Below are 17145 nucleotides of genomic sequence, written 5' to 3' on the forward strand. Positions count from 1 at the left end.
CCCCCCCACACCCACACACACAAACGAAACCCATTTTCACAATCGCAGAAAGGATGAATCTTGAACAACTTTCAACACAAATCTTTATTCTTACACTTTTTACTTCCTCATTTTTAGTCAAATTTTGTGTTACATATTCTCAAGAAACAACACCAACAATATATGAAATACTAAAGTCAAATGGATTGCCTATGGGCTTGTTTCCAAAAGGTGTGACAAATTTCAGTGTTGATGATTCAGGCAGGTTTGAAGTTTTCTTGGATCATGCTTGTAATGCCAAATTTGAAGATGAAATACACTATGATAGAAATGTTTCTGGGAATTTGACTTTTGGTCAAATTGGTCAACTCTCTGGTATTTCTGCTAAAGATTTGTTTTTGTGGTTTGCTGTTAAAGAAATTTGGGTTGATGTACCAAGTTCTGGTTTGATTTATTTTGATGTTGGTGTTGTTTCAAAACAATTTTCTTTATCATCTTTTGAAACCCCAAGAGATTGTTTGGCTTCCCCTGTATCTAAGGTATGTAAAGTTCAAAACTTTTTCATGATTGACTTTAATGTTTAATGTTCATTTGTTGTTGCATTGACTTTATATTGTTTTATATTGATCTTAAATGTGTTTCTCCTACATGTCAGTTTGAATTGGTGTGTAATTGAACTTCAAACTTTGTTTTTTCAAAGACTATTTTGCATACATTCACATGTATATACAGTTGGTCTACAATGGGATTAAAAGTACAAACTTTTTGGTTGATTGATCACCTTGATATCATAAGGTCAAAGACCCACCGTAACCTCGAATTATCTTGTGTTCAAGTCTTTGTCATTTGTTAAGTTCTTTATATTTTAAGGTAATGTTTGTTTGTTGGTTTTTGCTATTGAATTCATTGAATCGGATACTGGTTTTAAATGGGTTTCAGTAATTTTAGTTAAAGTTTGAAACTTTGATCAATTAGAGGTGAAATGGCTTCAGGGTCAAAGATCAATTATTGGATTCTTGTAGTTCCCACATGTTGTTTATACTTTTTGGGGTTTGTATGTATTAACTGATTGTTTAGAATCTTGGTTGATAAAGTTGTAACCATTATGCTTGTGGACTGCATTGTTGGAGTATTTTTCTAGATAGAGGTGAATCTTGATTGATAAAGTTGTAAGCTTTTTACAATGCAGATCGTATCAAGGAAACTTAAGCGCGATGAATCCTATCATCAAGAACCAGGGAAGGCAGTTTTGTAAGTTTAAAGGGTATGTAAAGAGGATTCAAATTGGTACACTTGCTCAAATCAAGTTATGGGCATTTCCATTTCTTGTGTATATCTCAAAGATCAAAACTTTATAGGTTAGACAGTTCTATGCTTCATTGCGGGTGTGCATGCTTTACATTTTTCTTTGTGTAGTATATGCAAATATGTTTAAAATGATTGAGATTGAGAAGAAGATGATACACAAAACACAATGTAGAAGCAACTGAAATCAAGAGAACTGTAAGTTATCGTATAGGATTATTTTTTATTTTTGCATTCATTGTGAATCTGGACAAAAACCATTTCAAGTTTTGGTATCTATAGTCTTTAAGTTTTGGTTGATAAGCTGCCTCTGGTTCTTTTGATCAAAGAAGAAAGAAACAAGGTCGAATTTTGTCGTTTGTTTATTTTGTTTCTTTAATCTTTCCTGCGAGCTTGACCTTAACAACCCGGTTTTTCGAATTAGCGAATTGTGGTGTGCTTCATCTGAGCATCACTCGTACGCTAATATATGCGATCCAAGTAAAACAACACGGCTGTGATCAAGTTTATTGATCATACACCTATATTTGATGTTTCTTTTCTTAACTCTAGCGCTGTAAACAATTTGCTGCTCTAATTCAAATGTCTGCTCAATATAAAAAAAGTACCATTTGTCAAATAATCAAATCAGTATGAGGATTTCATTTGATCACTACAAATTGAAAAGGAGATTCCCTTTTATTGGTATGGTTTTTGTATGGACCCTCTTGGTGCATGTTTATTCTCCTTAAAGAAATGGGGTTCATTGTCTTTTATTCCTAGAAGTGACCTTTTGTATAGTAATGATTTGAATGTTATATAAAAGTTAGAGCATGATATTTTTCATAACTTTCTTTTAAGTAACCTCCATCACAATGGTCTAGAGGTTAAGTGTCCTCTAATCTAACAAGAGGATTCAAGATTGAAACCTTCTTAGGTAAACATCTTGAGAAGTGGTCAAATACGTTCATGGAGATATCCTGGTGAGATTGTGTACAAGGAAAAACCTTATTGAAGTGGTCAAATACTTCATAGATATCTTATTGAGTGTTGTTAGTGATATCTAAAGTTTAAAATCTTGTTTCAGTAACAACATTAAAAGTCTGCTATATATATGACCTTAAAATTTTCATTGACAACATATGCATGAAAGGGTCAAATCAAGAAACCCACTTATAGTCATGCAAGACCTCAGTACTATTGAAATTGGCACGATAAAGATGAATATTTTGTCCTGGGTCCTGTCTAAGGTTTTTTTTTCCTGAAGAGTAACTTTTATTCGCTTGTTTGCCCAAATCAGACAAGCAACCCTTCACAAATATATACAATATTTTCACGGTTAAATTTACACCCTTTTTACCACGTAATTCTTTTGTTCTTTGTTCTACTCGTATACCACAGGAAGCCGAGTGTCTTGATATTGTGCATGATCTTCTCTAAGCTAACTTCCATACCCGAGAAAAGTTTTTCGTTCCTAGCTAACCATATACACCAACATGCCACCATAACTAAACCTTCAAACACCTTCTTGGTCCTGTCTTAAGTACTTTCAATGATCAATAGAAATTCACAAACAATATTCGAATTGCAAGCAAGTTAGTAGTTAGTACATATTTGGACGCCGTTTTTAGTTATGATTCATATTCTCAATATCAGCATTTTAGGATATTTGTTTACAACTTTTAGTTTTAGGCTTATTGGTCTAATTTATTGATTTGTCAAGTCTCCGACTCCGAGTCAGGAATCACTAATTAGGGTGCACTTAGACTTATATACAAAAAAGAATAATAGCATGAACTGAAGCTGCTCAAATATGTACCATATTAACCAAATTGTTTAACCTTATCCTTAAACATAAAACTGAAAACCACTAAAGATACTACTATCTTGCTTTGTGGATCAAAGCATCTTTTAAGTTTTAAGTCAAAACTTATTAGAGCCTTTACAGGCTTACAGCGTTATAAGCGGGTCCCGACTCATGTTTTCTCAAGGACTGATATTTGTTCGTTAATGGGCCTTTTTTAATTATAAATTGGCCTTCTAAAAGATAAATTTGTGTCAATCCAAGACTTTAGTGAACATAATACTCGTAATATTATAGCTAGTCGAAAACTTTTATTGTAGTATATAAGAATATTGTAGCTTTTATGAGAAGAGAAGACGGCTTTTTTAGCCAAAAGTATTCAACTTATAGTTGCATGTTGTCAAAGGGTGTTTGTTCGAACTTCGAACTACCTATACTAGGAATAGCACTCGGGATTTATTGAGTATCAAACCTAGTATAAGGTAATTCCAACAACACCCTTGAACCGGGTAGACTCGTGACTCAGTGTATGAAAAACGGATCCGTGACTCGGTCTGTGAAGGTTCGGGTTTGTTTGGAGCGGATCACGGGTTTTCTTCACACTTTCTCGGTTTTTGGCATCACCCAGCCCTGCCCGACCAATCCGAGAACCGAGAACGCAACAAAAACTTGATCCGTGACCCAGCCCGTTAGGGTTTCAAGCGGGTTCGTTCGGATGGGTGCGGGTGGGTTTTGGGCGGCTCGCATGCTTACGGGTCATTTGCACATCCCTACCCTTGACAACATGCAAATATATATTTGGACACTTTTGGCTAAGAAAGACGTCTTCTCTTCTCTTAAGAGCAACAATATCCTTATATACATTTTGTTTGCCCCCGTTCGGCCGTCCCTTGGAATTTCTGGATCCGTCACTTGAGTCATGGTTGAATAAGCTCATACGCTAGTACGTGTATTTGAATTTGTTAGATAATCGTCAATAGCAACTATACTCGTAATATAAAGATAATAATAGAAATTTGCATAGGCTATCTAGTTCGCTCAATTTATAGCTGCGATTATGTTGTATGATTAACTATTTCTTGATTTTATTTTAGGATTTTTAGCCTGGCTATTATAAAGTCGATTATTATAATCTTCATATCTGACAAATAGTTATAGATTTTCTTTTTCTGTTCAAAAGAATTCAACACTAACCGGTTGTGTAACGGACTAAACGTTTAAGGCAAGATCCTGATTTGGTCCGGCCCAAAATGATTAAACAAGTCAAAGACTGAAAACATTACTTGAACCCAAGCCCGTAACAAGGAGGAGCCCTGTAGTATATTTTTGGCCCATGCCCAAGAGGCAGACTTAGTCGCATAGCTCATATAACTCATAAGTGATAACAATAAGAAAGCGTAGTTGATGAGTTAAGATTTCTTCTTTGTATTCTCTCATGTGTGTTGGTAAATTGTGAGTGGAAGAAATTCGTAATATTAAGTACATATAATTGTTTTATGATGATTGATATTAGAAGGGAGATGAAAACTAGCATGGATAATTGAATTTAGAAAAATAAACTTAAAATTAAAAGGTTTTGGTCTAAAAACTGAAAATTTTGAAATAGTCATATTATTTTATAAATAAGCTCACAAGATAGTACAGTATTAGTTATTTGAAGTTTTCAAGTTATGTTTTACTTTAAAGTAATACGTTTAATGAATAATTGATAACCCTAAATAGAAAAGTACAATATATAGTTTACACTTTGGTTTGTACAGTGTATAGACTATAGAACATAGAATCCCAGAACTTGCAAGAAAATGGCAAGTCATAATCCTGTTTAGGTAGTCTGTCTTTTACTTTTTACACTATTTATGTATTCCTTGAAATATATAAATATTATATACAATTATACATGACTTGGCATGTATAGTCCATTTATCATTTTTTTTCATTATCTCTTTTGATTTTTTCATTTGTTTTGATCTTATGTTTAAGAACATTATTAGGTTAATTAATAATTAAGATAATCTATCATAACTCATAGAAAATTAAAAAAAATATATATGTGGAAATAAACTACAAAATAAATGAATTGAGAATGAGAAATTTGATGTGCCAAGACTAGAACATCAAAGTACACAAATTCAATACAAAGCCTGACTTGATGTTTACACTCCCGTCATCTTCTTTTCAACTACTCCATATATGTTTGATGTATCATGTATCTATACATTAAATGTATGTATATGTATAAATAAATAAATAGGAATAAATAGAGAATTTGTAATAAATTCCAAGAGAAATGGGTATGGGTCAAGTCTTTAAATGCCCCCGTCACATTTGATATCTGTGTCCCTGCAGTAAACAAAGGGGGCATAGGGGAACTGTTCCATACTTCCTTTTTTACTGTCGTTCCTTTGACTTGGCCTACTAAACTATACAGTAAAAGTTTACGTTAAAAGTCTCGTAATTTAGATTTGGTAAATTTCGTAGTTTGTTTCATCATTCTATTTTGAAATCATCCCTTTAAGAGTAATGTTTTGGGATACATTCTTGTGCTTTTTATATTGGTCCCTAGCTACTCCAAAGTTGCATAAAATTCATTCAAATTCTTTATATATTATGAACTTGAGGCACCTAAAAAGAGCTTAACTATCTAAAATTTGGGATTTTTAGGATAGAAAACTTTTAGGGATTCATATTGTGTAGATAATGAGAGACTTGATAGTTAAAATGAGAAGCAAATCATTACATCACAATTTTGTATGAAATATACAACGAAGCATTTGACACATTTTCCAAATAATATTCCGTAGAAAAATATATATGGAAATCAATATTTAAAAAAGTAAGTAAGTAACTGTTCAGTGCCGCCTTCCGTGGATTTTGAGCCCCAATACCTCGACGGTGTATGAGGGAGGTTAAGATGTAGGCAGACCTTACCTCTACCTAAGTAGAGAGATGCTTCCAGTTTCTACCTAAATGATAGAAAAGGCCCTCCAACCTTTGCATGAGATGAGGATCGAACCCATGACCTCTGTCTCCAGAGGCAAAGGTGTTTACCACTGATACTGTTTTTTATGAAAATCAATATTTGTTATAGTTAAATTCAAACTTGTTCTTTTGAAATAAAATCATACACAAAACTTTAGTAATGTCTTTTGTATATATGGTATTTTCGTATAACAAGATCTATATACAATGAAAGAATACATCCTTTCCTTCAAACAAACATACTATATTTCTTTGGGAAATGTAAGGGTTGTATTTAACATGCATAAAAAAACTTGTACTTTCCATATTAAAAGTCTGCCCCATGATTTTCATGGTAAATGTACAAATAATTTATGCACCTTAAACACAGCCCTAAAGATTGTATTTAGCAAACCCCTCTTTCTTTTTCTTTTTTATTTAGTAGTATCTATTTTTAAGATTGAAGATTATGCAACTTGGTTATAAAAAATAGGAAAACGATAATAGTATCCGTTCCGACAAAAATGGGGTATAGGGAAGGTAAATCGTAGACAATTTACTTTTAATTAGAGATAGAGACTAATTCTAAAAAAACCTCTTACTTATGGCTTTACCCATGAAAAAATATTTTCGACGACAAGACAAATCCAGAACAAAAAAGGTACGATCATTATCTCTAACTCAGTTCTAGATCTCTTTAGAGATATAGGAGATAGACCAACGTTTTTTTAGCGAAAAAGAATACATAAACGTTATTTTAATTTTCTGCTAAAAAATAAATTAAAGCAGAGGGTAACACCACCAGGCAAAAGTCAACCCGACCAAGTTATTAGCGACGACGTCGTCGCTAATACTCTGACACTGACAGGGCCCCACTAATTTCTCGTTTAAATTTACCATTACAGACATGGGGCCCACAGTATTAGTCATGGACGGCTCTAAAGTGGGGGCAATTAACTCCACCCCAAGTTTTATATAATTTAATTTTTTTTTATCTAGGGGTATATTTAGAAATTTGCCCACACAAAAAAAAAATTAAAAAATAAAATATATCTCCTTATCAGTGTCACATACGGATTCTAATTTTCATTTAGATCTCAATCTTCTGATGATAGTAACTATGAGAGCAGATAATCTCCATTCTCCTACTCCATAATATTTTCTTTTTCAACAGATAATATTACCTTTATTTGTTCTATCTTAATAAAAATATCTATATATCAATATATGTTTTTCCCAATTATTAGGTTTTTTCTTATTTTCTTTTGACTTCAATTGAAAGGTGAACTGTGATGATAAAAAAGAAGGGTCGAACATTCAAAGGGGGGGTTTTGGTTTTGGGAAATCTGAGTATCTCACACAAAACACACTGAGGAATATATTATATGTTATCTTTTATTGATTTTATAGAACTTATTATTAAATATATACATGAGTAGATATATTATAATATAATATTATCAACTAGACAGCTAATTATCTAAAGGTTGTGTATGAACTTGGATTGTTGTTTTAGTGCAGTTTATTTATTATTATGTATTGATTTTTTAAATGTATTCTTTTTTATATTTATTATTCTTACTTATGTGTATGTTTTATTGTTTATATTCTACAATAACTAGGTTAGTTCGGTTAGTGATGGATATATTTCTAGTTAAAATACCCATGACATATTCTGTACAAACACCAATTAATGAGGAAAGTTTGAAAAGGACAGTGACGGTTATACGACGAAGTTGTAGTTAAATCGTTATGTCGTCTTTTGGCATGGTTAAAGAAAATGTTCACATGGGTTATCTAAACTAGTGAACAGTTAGTGCTTTTGGTTATACGACGAATTGTAGTTGGATCGTTATGTCGTCTTTTGGGTACGCATTTTGGTTGTAATTGGATGGTTATTATTTTTGCAGTATATGAATTTATCGGAATTAGATCGTTATATCTAAAAAAAATTTTTACCCACATAATGTTTTAAATTTGCCCCCTTATAATAAAATTCCTGGCTCCGTCCCTGATATTAGTGGCGACGTCGCCGCTAATACCCTGTGTAGTGGGGTTACATATTTTCCCATGGTGGGGTTACACATCCCGTAAATTAATCATAAATCTAAAATTAAAATTATACTCCGTAATTATTTTAAGGATCACATGCTAAAAGACATAAATCATCTAAGGTATATGTGTTAGCCCTGTTGACAAAAGCCCTTGCTGGACCCCATTTCAAAAGAATGAAAAGAAGTTTGTTGACTTTATAGGTAACTCATAGCCTAAATAGGAGTTGCAGTATAGATGGAATTGCATAACATACATCAAATCCAGTTTTTTCCTTCTTTTACAGTTTTTCTTGTACCTTTTCATTTATTCATTCTACCCAATTTTGTACCCAACATGCTTTTAATTAATGATGAGTGTTTGTATCCCTCATTTTTAAACTTCTTCTTACGATAAAGAAATGCTTAGAATGATTTTACAGATTATTATACTAAAAAAATATTTTGATCAAAATCAATCATCAATAACAAAGTTATGTATTTCCACAAAAAGTTTTCATTTTTAAGGTTTTTGATTTATCTTTTTTAAGGGCTAACATTATTTAGTTGGGATAGAAAGAATAGTCTCTCATGGCCTCTTTGAATGATGAGTCTTTCTCTTATATTGTAATTGTAATTCTTCTTTTTTTTTGCCTACGCACATTGCCAAAGCATTATAATAAAAGCAGTTTAAAAAAAAAAACTTCTAAAAATATATAAATAAATAAATTACTCGTATTCACATGACCTATCAAATATGCAAATCATTTGGAATTATATTATGCAAGAACTATGTATTTTGATCTGTTACAAAAAGTGACTTTGTAAATTACATGTACACTCACAATAAGATTAACTTTACGTATTCCTGGCCATATTAAACTATCTCCAATGCAATGCTTTTAGATTTAGTTGTCCATTAATATCTTTTAGAAATTGAAGTTTGTTCAAAAATTAATTCATCAAAACAGAAAAGAAAAAAGAAAAAAAAGAATTGTGTATGTGACTTTTTGGTAGATATAGAAATATTTATATAGATGGAGATAAAATTAAAAGATTTATAAAGATGAGCATCCTTAGCATTGGAAATAATTTTATGATTTATGATTTTGATGTACCACATATTGTCCAAATATTTGAAACGTTTTTACATTATATTACCACTTTAACTTTCCATAAAAAAAAATACATTATTGGATAACTTCTACTTTTTTTTGAAAAGTAAACTTCTATTAACTCATACCCCGGCAAGTCGCCAGCGGCCAATATTTACAAAATTTACACAAAATTAAAATCACACCATTCTTACCATGTTATATTCTTATGCTTTGATCGGTTTTTAAACCAAAGATAGCTAAGGGTCTTGATGCTATGAATAATTCCGGTGATTTTTGCCTCCGCATTATTGAAGATCTTCGCGTTCCTCGCTTTTCAAATACACCAACAACTAACCATGATGATACCTTTGATTGCAAGCGACTCCACTTTGCCTCTTCCTTGATGTTTATGCACACTTAGAACGTCTTCCAGGTTGAAAACAAAGAATGGTGCTGACTTGCACCAGACACTTATGAAATGCCAAACTCTAGCCGATATTTCACATTCACAAAAGAGATGTTGAGTATTCTCTTGCCCCTCACCGCAGAGTACACATGTTGCGTCTCCATTCCAGATATGGCGTAACATTAGAGCTTCCTTTGTGGGTATTCGATCCTGCATAGCCCTCCAGATGAAAATAATGCATTTTCTGTGCACCCATTTACATTTATCGATAACAATATTGCTGCTGTAATCGGTTTCCTTAACCAAAAACTTCTTCACATCCTTAACAGAGAATGGGTCATCATTGCCTCCTTTCCATGCCCATCTGTCCTGTTGGTTCCTACACACCACCCCATTCAACATCAAGGCCAAATCCTCTCATTCTTTTGTTTCTTGATTGTTCATAGAACCTTTTGCCCATTTCCACTTACCTGTGAAGCTTCTTTCCTCTGCATTATAACCATGCTTTTTTTCTCTTTTTCAAGTTTAAAAAGTAGCGGAAATTTCTCCTTGAGTGGCATATCACTTATCCAATTATCCAGCCAGAATTTTATATCACTTCCATTAACAAGTCGACCCCTTAGCTGCTCCATTATTCCCCCTCCAGCAACTTTAATTGAATCGACCCATTTGACTAAGTTACTCCAAACGCCCGACAAGTATTTATTGTAAGGAATAGAGTTCCAGCCTCTCTTTGTATCATGTAACGAAGTTATCCCTTTTCTCCAAAGATTATTTGGTTCCGTCTTATACCTCCAAACCCATTTAGCTAGAAGAGCCATATTAATATCCCGTAATCTGTTAAGACCGAGACCACCTTTGTCAACAGGCGCTGCTACCTTTTCCCAGGCAACCCAATGGATCTTCTTCCTCGCCTCACCACCACCCCATAAGAACTTTCGTATACGAGACTCCAACCCCTCAATCACCGATTTCGATGCTTTAAAGATAGAAAAATAATAGTTTGGGAGGCTTTCCATTACCGATCTTATCAACGTAACTCTTCCAGCCATTGATAGATTGGCAGCCTTCCAATTTGACAATCTCGACTCGAAAATGTCAAAGAGGAAGTTCCAATTGACTATCCTATTCATATTAGCCCCAATCCAAATTCCCAGATGTAAAAACGGTAACCTTCCATCCGCACATTTAACATCCTTTGCCATATCTTTTACTTCCGAACTGTTGACCCCAACCCCAAAGAGTGTGGACTTCCCCATATGGATTCTGAGCCCAGAGCAGAAGTTAAAAACCTTCAGCACCTTAGTGATGAAACACAGATTATCTCTTGACCATTCCTCCGTTATAACGCAGTCGTCTGCGTAAAACATGTGCGAAATTATCGGGCAACCAACACCCAAGTTAATCCCTTTGAACTTTCTAGCCTCATTAGTGCTTTTAATCATCGTGGAGAGAGCTTCCATGATAATAGTAAACAAAAATGGTGCTAGCGGGTCCCCTTGTCTCATGCCCTTCTGGCATTGGAATTCAAAAGTCGGGGATCCATTCACGAGAACAGAAGACCTGGCCGAAGCTAAAATCCCGTGAATCCATCTACACCATAACTTCGGGAATCCCATCCATTCCATTATCGAGATCAAAAACTTCCAGTTTACATTATCATAGGCCTTTGCAAAGTCGATTTTAAATGCAAAAAGCTTCTTATCTTTTTTCTTTGCCCACGAGAAAATTTCGTTAAGAATTAATGGCCCGTCTAAAATAATTCTTCCTTCAATAAAAGTCGTTTGATCAGTGGAAACCACCGACCCCAGAACCTTTTTCAACCTATTGGCTAGAACCTTCGATATTGTTTTGTTGATAATCCCAATAAGGTTGATAGGCCGATAGTCATTCAAACTACTCGGGTCGCTCACTTTGGGTATGAGAGTAATGAACGAACTCCCACAACCCCTACTAATACTGCCTGAGACGTAAAACTCATTCATTACCTCAGTAAAATCTGATTCCAGGAGATTCCAGAAGTGCTTGACGAATTTAAAGTTGAATCCATCCGGCCCGGGGGCCTTGTCATCCCCACACTCGAACACAACCCTTTTGATTTCCTCCGGCGAAAATCTCGTAATTAAAGTTGCTGCTTCCAAGTCAGAGAGTTTTGACCCGGCCCAACAGTCAAAACTGGGCCTATTCTCCCAATATTCTTTGAACTTATCACGAAAGAATGAAAAAACCTGTTTCTTTACCCTATTCGGTTGCTCCACCCATTCCCCGTTAATCATGGGGCCCTGAATACAATTGCTTTTCTTTCTTTGGTTAATGAAACCATGAAAGAACTTTGAGTTTTCATCCCCGTCAATGGCCCATTTGACTCTAGATTTTTGTTTCAGATCCATTGCCCTTGCATTATTCATCTCCATAATTTTCCTGAGACATTCCTCCCTCACCCAGTTTTCTTCTTCGTTTAATTAATAATCTTCCATTATAATATCCATCTTTTCCATCTCTTTCTTGCAATATTCTAATTCCTCTTCATCCAACAGCTTACTTTTCGTTCTCCATTCCTTAATCTGCTCTCTTATGTGTTTAAGCTTCAAGAGAAGCTTAAGATTGGCACTACCATCAAAAGCAAAATTCTCAGCAGCTTTAATCACAACCTCACCAAAATCGCTCTTCTCCGGCCAAGAATTAAAGAAACGAAACGGCTTGGGACCATAAACAACATCTTTGATTGTTAAGGTGACCGGGTTATGATCAGATAATAAACGAGGCATAACCCTTAAGCATGCTAAAGGCCACTTCGATGAAATCTGAACCCGCCAAGAATCTATCGATTTTACTAAACTTTCTCCTGCCATTTTCTTCCTTCATGAATGTGAATTTAAACCCCCTCATCTCATATTCATCCAAGTTGGCATTATGAATAAATTCATTGAACACCCTAGCACAATTCGGGTTAAAGACAGACCCCGACCTATCCTCGGGAATTCTAACCGCATTGAAATCCCCCATCAATAACCACAAACCGCCTTCATTCCTTTTTATTTCTAGTAACTTGTCCCACAACCTTTTTTTCTCTCGAAGTTTCTGGGGTGCGTAAATATTTGCTAGAATCACCAACTCATTACATCCCTTTATCTTACCTTTAACAATTAAAAGTTTGTATCCTTAACACATCCCTCTTTATTGAAGATCCCCTTATCCCACAAGCAAAGTAATCCACCAGATCGACCAATCGAATCCACACCCTCCCAACCCAAATTGTACCCCAGAATTTTTTAACCATGAATTCACTAATCGAGGCACATTGCATTTCTTGTATTGATATGAATGATATCTTTTCCTTGATTTTTATTCCCCTGATCCAATCCGCCTTCCCACAAACCCCCAACCCCCTTATGTTAATATTCAAGCAATTCATTGGAAAAAATCATTGTTACCTTCTTTGATGATCTCTTCTTTAACTCTATCGATGCACCCTTGCAGCTTCACTTTAGCTGTATCGCCGACTTCAATAATGTCTTGAACCTCTCCTTCTACTTGAATTTCTGGTACCTCGATCTCCACTAAATCTCCATTATTCACTTCCATCATAAATGCCTCCCCTCCTCTCTCCATTTCCGCACCTTCGTTCTCCAAATCTGGGCAATGGTCTAGGTCAAATCTCTTAGCATTTGCTTCATACCTTTGGTCTGCCTGTTCTTTTTGTGTTTCAATTTCAGCTTGATTATGAGTATTCAGTTCTTAGGTTAAAGCATCATCTGGGCCAAAAACGTTTTCTTCCCTTAAACGCTTTTTGGGCCTTGAGTTGCAGTCTGCCACCAAGTTGGCCCAGTTGCAAATGGAGGATTCTTTATTATTAAAACTATTTTTATTCCCTTTTTTCTTATAATAACCTTTTACTTCTTTTTTGGCAATAACTGAAGGAATTTTCGGCGGTGCACTACCACATGCTGATTTTGTGGGACCCGAAACCATCATACCTTGCATGGGGAGTGAAAATACATTCCCATGCATCGATGCGTCTTCCTAGTTCCCATGCACTCCTTCCTCTCTCTCCTCATAATTCTTTCCTCTTGTCTCTTCATTTTCCTTTCTCTCTCCACCAGAGAGATTTTCCGGCGCAGCGGTGCAGGCTCCATTCGGCGTCTGCTGTTCCTTAATATTACAATCTGGACTCCAATATATATCCTCTTCTTCCACCCAGACCTTGAATGCTTTATCCTTCCATTTGAGTGTTCTTGATAGGCCGATCTTGTGTCCTTCTCCTACTAGAACTCCCATTTTAACTTTTGCCAAATATGAACTTTTGTCCTTGATCTTGGGGATTGAGATCACCTTTCCAAAGCTACTTCCTATTTGATTCATCACTTCCGGTAAGAAAAGATGTAAAGGTACCCCCGAGATTGACACCCAAGCAATTCTTTCAAACGGGAGGATTTGTCCAGACCACGTTTCGACTTTAGATAACCATTTCCTCCATATATCTTTTTTGTCAATAAACTCCTCTGCCTCCTTTTTATTTGGAAAAGAAAGCAGATAGCACATACCCCCTACATAGGCTGCTTCCACCTCTGAGAATTCTGCCCTTCTGAGCATGGACTTTATGGAACATAATGCCTCAAAATCACTGCATCTGACCACTAAAGCTCTGTCGTGCAAATGTGACAAAGTTGTCTTCTCTGAGCTAACACGTATTATTTCGTCTTTCTTCTCCACTTCTTTGGAACCCGCAACCACATCCCTAAAAGACAGGCCACTTTTGATCCAAGCTGGACCACTGACATGGGTAGTCCTTGAAGGTTGTTCACCCATCTTCCTAAACCCAGGCGCCCTCCTATTTCTTTCTTCTAACATCTCATTTTCCATAGCAAATCTCGCAATCTTTAAACTCACATGAAACTTTCCAGCTCTTGCACCTTTTAGTTCTTTTTCAAGCTCACTACAGTTTCTTACCCCTTTGAACGAGACAAAACCGAATCTATCCCCGTCCTTATTTCGTTTCCTTGCGATATAGACCCCAGCAATCTCCCCGAACCTTCCTAGAGCAATGCCAAATCCCATGGTCTGCAACCATTAGGGATGTTGGTCACGTAAAATTTGACTAAGCCTTCCTTGGTTTTTTCTCCGGTGAATTCTTTGTCTTTTCGGGATAACTTCTACTAATATCCATAAATTCTATTATTTTTTTTCTTTTATAAAACAATTCACCTTCATCCTTTTTTAACTTTCAAGCCTTCAAAATACTTAAATTACCTCTCAACTCTTAACTTTTTCTTAACTCACACTAGATCGGCCCAATATATACTTTAATGAAATTATTGACAACATACGACTCTCAACCATATAAATAGTTACACTAACCCTTTTACATCAATTACTTTTACATTAAAATAACCATAACTCTACCGACACTGTTGTCGCCGCCCTTCGCCTTTATCATCGCCGCGTTGTACGTGCACCCTTACAGTTTTCTTGTATGTATTAAAACTAAAAACCATTGTATTAGTTTTTTTTTTTAAACAATGAATATAATTTTAGTTACGATTCAATTGTATTATATGCAAAGATACAGATTTTGTTCAATAAAAAGGGAAACATATATATCAATAAACTGAAGTAGTTGAAGGATAAAATAAACGATTAGCATATTATGTTTTTAATGAAATTTAACAATAGGTGTTGGTTAGAATAAAACAAATATTCAAGTAAAAAAAATATAATAAAAAAGTTTTCTCAAATCAAAATCATGAAAAATCCTTGTCAATTAATATATATTTGTGTTATATGAATATTCGCGTATCAGTTTTTTTATCGCAGCCTGTATTCCGACCCTCTTTTTTTGTATTTCGACCACTCACTTTTTGCAGCAAGGGAAGGGTCGTTGCAAAAGGGTTGCTGCAAAAAAGGTCGCTGCAAAAAGTGAATAAAACAAATTCATATTCATCTTTTCTATCTTTTTAATCTCTTAAATAGTTAACATATGTTAACTAAATCGACACACACACTAAATCACAACCCCTCTCTCTCATCGGATTCATCGCCACAACCACCGCCGCCGAATTCATCATCATCAACTAAGGTTTTTCTTTCTCTAATAAACGGTTACGTTTTCTTTGTTTGAACTCGATATATCATGGTAATTTTTATGGAGTAACACAAGTGTTTGCTTCGTAATTGTCATCGCATCCCCTCACATGTTTTGTATTGTGATCACTGTATAGGCGCTGCAATACGCGGACACCAGGCTATTTAGTATAAAAAGAATATTAAAGATTACGTAGAAAAAACGTATAAGTAAACTATATTAGGTATAAAACACAAGTAAATATATAAGTAAAGAGAATAAAAATAAAATTAAAAGTATAAAAGTTAATATAAATATATGGCTACTTATCATGTATTTTTAAAATGTGTATAATGTGATTTGAATTTTGCAGTATAAATGGCTACTTATCATGGCGGAGATGGTGGTAATGAAGACCCCTGATGTGCTAAATCGAGTTCAAAAATTCTTAAAATTACACTAGCATTAAATTGGTATTCACTATCATACCATGAACTACGCATATAAGACAATATTCACCATTTTGGCTACTCAACCAAGCCTTTCAATATTACACTAGCATTCCTAACCCAACCCTTACTTTTCAATTTCTTGAATCATAGAAGATTGTTATTGATCTTGTTGATGATTAGAAGATTTTTGATTTGTTTGAAGAATTGAAATTGATTAAAAGAAATGAGAAGAAGAAGATTAAAGAAAGAACAGATTAAGGTAATTGGAATATGACTCGTAAACTTGGGAGGATGGCTGACACTCCATAGAGATGCCACGCCCCTTTCTCAATTTTGTGGGTATTTTAACCGCTATCCGTTAAAATTCTGACTAAATTAACCCCATAACCAAAAATAAAATACTAGGAACTTAATTTAATGTCAAAACTACAAAAAATGTTAATTTATTACCTTAAAATTCTTAGGGTGTTACAACTTTTGGCCCAGTTGAACAGTTCTTCGTGTGAATTAAACACCTAAAATAGTTATTTTTAAAATTATCATAAAACTATACATACTTATAAATATCTAACATTTTACATATGCAATCAATTTAACAACGAAACACATATTAAATAGTATTAAAATATAAATTGTTTAATGATATTCGGTATAAAAAATTAAGCGTGTAAATAGGTGATTTTAAAAGTTAACAAGAATATCTCATCGGTGTGAAACGCCTTAGCGTCGTAGTCAAAATGAGGGCCTGCCTCCGGCATCTCAAATTCTTCATCGGGTTCTTTTAAGTGTAACTGAAAACCTTCCGCACCTATTTCTCCACATAAACTCTCAAAATCCATCTAGAATATATATACATATACATAAACGGTATGAAAAATTTAATAAACATATATATATATATACCTACTATATTTAAACATATATAACATATACCTGATGAATGTGAAGCGTCATAATGAAAACGAACTGAATGGGTGCAAAAATGCCACTAAATTGAATGAGACTGAAAATGAAAGGAATTGAATGCGAATCAAAATGAATGTGAAAGGTTCGTCGAAGTTGTATACATATATA

The 17145-nt window shown here is 34.5% G+C and overlaps 1 protein-coding gene across 1 annotated transcript; it reads left to right on the forward strand.

Moving 5' to 3' along the window:
* LOC122582656 lies at positions 1-1584 on the forward strand. The gene is made up of 2 exons (XM_043755079.1): positions 1-518; positions 1169-1584. Exons 1-2 carry the CDS (start codon positions 54-56, stop codon positions 1232-1234), a joined length of 531 nt encoding a protein of 176 aa, XP_043611014.1. The 5' UTR covers positions 1-53; the 3' UTR covers positions 1235-1584.
* The last annotated feature ends 15561 nt before the right edge of the window (positions 1585-17145 follow it).

Source organism: Erigeron canadensis, chromosome 9, assembly GCF_010389155.1.
Source record: "Erigeron canadensis isolate Cc75 chromosome 9, C_canadensis_v1, whole genome shotgun sequence".
Classification (NCBI taxonomy): Eukaryota; Viridiplantae; Streptophyta; class Magnoliopsida; order Asterales; family Asteraceae; genus Erigeron; species Erigeron canadensis.